General features: G+C 34.8%; 1 protein-coding gene across 2 annotated transcripts in view; it reads right to left on the bottom strand.

The window, feature by feature from the left end:
- Positions 1-820: 820 nt before the first annotated feature.
- Positions 821-6,000, bottom strand: part of SH3BGRL (SH3 domain binding glutamate rich protein like) — a 141,050-nt gene continuing 135,870 nt past the window's right edge. For both annotated transcript variants that reach the window (XM_055437871.2, XM_055437872.2), the window contains exon 4: positions 821-2,129. In XM_055437871.2, the coding sequence (XP_055293846.1) occupies positions 2,097-2,129 (33 nt within the window). In that variant the 3' untranslated portion in view covers positions 821-2,096. The remainder of the gene's footprint in view (positions 2,130-6,000) is intronic.

Below are 6,000 nucleotides of genomic sequence, written 5' to 3'. Positions count from 1 at the left end.
AGACCTGGAGCTGACTGTGGTTCAGATAATGAGCCCCTTATTGCAAAATTCTAACTTGAATTGAAGAAAGTAGGGAAAAACCACTAGGCCATTCAGGTATGACCCAAATCAAATCCCTTATGATTATACAGTGGAGGTGACAAATAGAATCAAGGGATTAGATCTGGTAGGCAGAGTGTCTGGGGAATTATGGACGAAGGTTCATAACATTGTACAGGGGCCAGTGACCAAAATCAGCATGGTCTTGAAGGCACTTCCTAATATTCAGAATTTCACTTGCTTTTTTTATATCTATAGGACATATAGTACTCATCTGACAAAAAGAAAGATTTCAATTTGGGAAGACTCAATTAAGCATTTTACTTTACATATACATATATGTTAATTTTAAGGTATAAGATATAAACATCTCAAAAATGTCATCTATTTTTAAAGAATGTCTGTTTTTGACAGTATTGATTATTTGAAACTAAAAGAAAAGCAGAAATGCCCACATAAAATACTGCAAGTATCATCATCTGCATTTAATCAAGCTCAGGAGAAAATATTGATGAAAAAATGTTTTAGCATTTTTCAGAATTTATTACAAAATATCCTGTTTACTCTAGAGCTCTCCATAGCATATTTTTTTTACACAAAATAATTCTTTGTTTGACTCCAGTTTATAATGCAAAATTCAGAGCCCTAAATAAGAAATTTAGAAAGTTTAATCAAAGTGTTTTCCTTCTGTTATTTTCTCTTCTACTTTCCCACTATCTAAAACGTGTATTACCCATCTAAAATTATTATTACTCTATTAGAAACTCTATGTACACAAAAATTATGTTTTTGAAAGTACTGAGTTTATTTTAAAACAGTGCATCAAGTTTGAATTTCAGTAAACAAAGCCATGTCTTCATTATATGTTGATTTTGGCAAAGAGCACAGACTTGCACACATCAAATTATGTGATAAAGTAATTTAAAGTAAAATGTGTTTGCTTTCAGTAATATGGAACCAAAGTACAATAGTAGTGTGGAACTAAAGTACAATATACATGTCTTCTGGCTGATGTAGGCCATAACGTTTCTTGTCTTCTAAGAGGTTTTCAAAATTAATATTTAAAAAAATGATCATTTTGTCTGATACTTATGGTATTCACTGGAATAGAGGCACAGAAAAGATTCTCTTGGCTTAGATTAATGCACTCATACAATAAGCTGAAATAAAAAATGACAGATATGTCAGAGATAGTGGCATTCATGATCACAAGTTGTTTTAAAAGGGGAATCTTATTTCCAATCTATTTCAAAAGTTAATTAAAAGTCTGAGTTCTTTGCAAAAGGATAACATTTTAAAGTTATTTGCCATCCCACTTCCATAACATACATATGCATATTTCTCCAGGGCAAGCAGCTTAGCAACATGATTGCATGAAAGGTGTGTAGTTAGCAAGAAACTTTTCAACTGAATACATCTTATTTTTTGTGGGAGATCATCTGTTCTGGTCACTGAGATATGCAATGAAAGGCTACATTTAGAAGCCTAGAAAACTTGTGATTCAGTACATATAACTCTTTTTTAAACTTTTATCTACAAAGGAATGGGAATGTGATAAATACCACAGGAAATTACAATGCATGACATACCATAAACATTATCTGCAACTACTTTTTAGTCACAATAATTTCACATTAAAAAGGTACAGACTTTTGTTCACTGAAATTAATGAGGCAATTTGGGAACAAGAAACAAACTCTCACTTGCTTTTTAAAATTACTCAATGTAGAGATACAGATATAATTAAACTGCAATAATAATACCAAAAAAGGGAACAGGTGCTTGCTTTTTAAAATCACTGAAGTACATAAAATGTCTTAGCAGACAACACTATTCCATGACACCTACGTAAAATTTTATGTTCATTTCTTATTTTCCTCAACACAATGTTAACATTTTAATTATGTATTCATTTTGACAGTTTGCATATGAAAGTACCAACTAATCTATTATGTCAACCTTAAGCCTATTTCTTTTGAAGCCATGATAATTTTGCTATTTTATAAAAAGCAATGGAGACTCCTTTTTCAGGATGCTTAAGGCAGAATATTTAAGATTCATGCTTGCTGCTTTGCCTGAGCTTCTGCTTCCTGAAATGAAAAAAAAAAACAAAACACAGATTTAAATATCATAAAACAGACATCCATGTGTATTTCGAGTAAACTATATTATCTCAAATTACTAAGAATATTCAAATCAGAAAAATAGTCCTCAGAAAAAGATGGCTTAAAAATTTTAATAGAAAAACTATGATATAGAAACTTCTGCCTAGAAATAGATGTAATAGAGAACTGTCTACAATTCCATAAAAGCGAGTGATTTACACTTGTGTCAATTATAGTTGATATTTTATTTAAAAGTAGCTAATTTCCTTTTTGAGTGATTTTTCACAAAAATTGAGTGTTCAAAAATAGTCATCTACAGTTTCCAGACTGCTGAGTTTGGTTTAATTAAGGCTTAAGTTACTTAGAAAATGTGTTATTTGCTAAAATGTTATATGTAAATTTCATAGCAGTTCCTGTGGACAGTGAGTACTTCTACTATAGGAACTCTGACCTATAGGTGTGCCCTGGCACTTAAGATAGTACTCGACACAAAATACAATTCAAGGAAAATTTTATGGAAATAAAGATGGGTGGCATGTGTGAATTTGGTGAAAGAAACCTCAGATTTGAGTTGTAGAAATCATATACTAGAAAAGCAGCACCTCAACACCTGTCTCTAATTGAATATCAGGAGGAGTGAAAGCAATTGAATATTCCAAAATAAGTCTCTGATGCTAACACTAGAAGAAAGGAAATATAAAAGGTGCTACATTTTTATCCCCCCCCAAAAAAAGAAGTAAAAATGATAGAAGGAAACCAGAAAACAGTGTAATTCATTCTTAATATATCCTTAACAAAAGAGATGTAATACACTACTGATTCACATTCCAAAACCTTTAGTAAAAAAAAATAATATATATATATATAGTACCTAAGCTCTTTTGAAATTTCTAAGGTAGTGTTTGGCTGTCAAAATGAATATGCCTTAGACCCACATTATGTATTTTGTTTCATTTTATTGAACAAGCTTCTAAATATTTCCTCACACAGCACAATGAATTTTATACCAAAACCCTTCAATGGCCTAGCATATATAGGTGGGGAAGCAGTGGTATAAAAATGTGAATATGTGGCTAATGTTATGTTCTTCTTCTTATGAGCACCTAATACCTGAGTAACTAGTATTTTGGAGACAGCCTAGTCCCCTGAAGTCACACTTATCAATCTAATCTGTCACAAACAGTGTAGCTTTCAGTTATCCTTTTTAATGGAATAAATTACTAGCACAAAAATCCAAAACAAAAGGCAATTAAAAATTCTTTGTAATTTGTCTTTAAGAACACATACTATTTAATATACTATATTTAAATATACTATACTTATATTTACTCATAAGTATATTAAATTCAGTTCAGTTCAGTCTCTCAGTCGTGTCCGACACTTTGCGACCCCATGAATCACAGCACGCCAGGCCTCCCTGTCCATCACCAGCTCCCGGAATTCACTCAAAGTCATGTCCATCAAGTCAGTGATGCCATCCAGCCATCTCATTCTCTGTTGTCCCCTTCTCCTCCTGCCCCCAATCCTTCCCAGCATCACAGTCTTTTCCAGTGAGTCAACTCGTCGCATGAGGTGGCCAAAGTATTGGAGTTTCATTCAGTATCCTATAATTTTGCCTTTTGAAACTGTTCATGGGGTTCTCAAGGCAAGTATACTGAAGTGGTTTGCCATTCCCTTCTCCAGTGGACCACATTCGGCTGTGGTCCCTGTAGTCTTGGTCAAATTAAATTATCTGAGTATCAGTTTCTGCCTATGTAAAATGGCATTGAGGATCAGTTCAGTTCAGTTCAGTTCAGTCACTCAGTCGTGTCCGACTCTCCGTGACCCCATGAATCACGGCACGCCAGGCCTCCCTGTCCATCACCAATACTCGGAGTTCACTCAAACTCATATCCACAGAGTCGGTGATGCCATCCAGCCATCTCATTCTCTGTTGTCCCCTTCTCCTCCCGCCCCCAACCTTTCCTAGCATCAGAGTCTTTTCCAGTGAGTCAACTCGTCGCATGAGGTGGCCAAAGTATTGCAGTTTCAGCTTTAGCATCAGTCCTTCCAATGAACACCCAGGATTGATTTCCTCTAGAATGGACTGGTTGGATCTCCTTGCAGTCCAAGGGACTCTCAAGAGTCTTCTCCAACACCACAGTTCAAAAGCATCAATTCTTCGGCGATCAGCTTTCTTCACAGTCCAACTCTCACATCCATAGGCATTGAGGATACCGAGCTCTTAAAGGTGGAATAAAGATAAAATGAGATGAATGTGAAATGTGTAGTTCAGTGCTTGGTTCATTGCAGGTATCCGTATTTTTTTCCTACCTTTCCTCTTTCCACTTTCTGGATTAAGTGGAAAGTAACTAAGACCAACACCACATCTAAGTGTTATTAACATACAGTTTCCCTTGGAGATGTAGTAAAATGGAATGGATTTAGTAGAAATGGGAATGTTTCAAATCTCATAGTAGAGGCAGATTTCCATGGCCTCTCCCTAGAGCCATGTGGTGCAAAGTCAATGAGAATATTTCTTTAACCAGCATGCCTTGTTCCTTCAACATGTTAGTGAACATGGCTTTTCCACATCACTGGACTTTAATATTTTAGTAAAAATATATCAGTTATTTTATTCCATATCAAAACTATCAACTCTACTGAAATGTAAGAAATGCTAATGCTAAGAAGTTATCTTTTGTATTAATAAAATAGTAAATAGCAAAAAAAGTAAATAGTAAATATATACTATGTTTAAATGCATCCAATATTCAAAAGAATAAAAAAAATATTTTCTTAAATAGGATTCCTTGCTTTATGGAACTATTTGCTATTGGGTACTTTTAAATAATAATTTTTACAGTGCACTGGCTTTCAATACTTTTCAAATATAAAGAGAATGTATTTTAATTATTTGGAAAAGAAAGGGAAAAGTAGGCATATTATTAGTCATGATTCTAGTCTCTTTTGCCCTATAAATAGATTTTAAATGTAATTAGAATGTTAATTACAGAATAAGAGCAATTCTGTAGCTCATTATAATGTATCTTTTCACAAACTATCATTTTTTTAATGAGAATATGAATTCATTAAGTGGATAAATCATCTTTGTTGATCCTATTTTTAGATATTTAACTTGTTAACAAATTTCTTAAGATATGAATAACATTCTAATTTTTTATTCATAAAGCCTTTTCCATGTATAAAATTATTTCAATAGGCTTTAATACCCAGTAAAATTACTGGATGAAGAATTGTAAACATCTTTTAGATTCATGGGGTCGCAGAGTCGGACACGACTGAGCAACTCAACTGAACTGAACTGAATACTAGGTTCACTCTACACTGCATTCATTTCAGTTCAGTTCATTTCAGTCTCTCAGTCGTGCCCGATTCTTTGCGACCCGATGAATCACAGCACGCCAGGCCTCCCTGTCCATCACCAACTCCCGGAGTACACTCAAACTCATGTCCACAGAGTCGGTGATGCCATCCAGCCATCTCATTCTCTGTCGTCCCCTTCTCCTCCCGCCCCCAACCTTTCCCAGCATCAGAGTCTTTTCCAGTGAGTCAACTCGTCGCATGAGGTGGCCAAAGTATTGGAGTTTCAGGTTTAGCATCAGTCCTTCCAATGAACACCCAGGATCGATCTCCTTTAGAATGGACTGGTTGGATCTCCTTGCAGTCCAAGGGACTCTCAAGAGTCTTCTCCAACACCACAGTTCAAAAGCATGAATTCTTCGGCGCTCAGCTTTCTTCACAGTCCAACTCTCACATCCATACATGACCACTGGAAAAACCATAGCCTTTACTAGATGGACCCTTGTTGGCAAAGTAATATCTCTGCTTTATAATATGCTATCTAGGTTGGTCA

Source organism: Moschus berezovskii, chromosome X, assembly GCF_049115385.1.
Source record: "Moschus berezovskii isolate FMDL1 chromosome X, NW_MosBer_1.0, whole genome shotgun sequence".
Taxonomy (NCBI): domain Eukaryota; kingdom Metazoa; phylum Chordata; class Mammalia; order Artiodactyla; family Moschidae; genus Moschus; species Moschus berezovskii.
The sequence above is the reverse complement of the archived record's forward strand: the minus strand, read 5'-3'. Positions and strand labels throughout refer to the sequence as shown.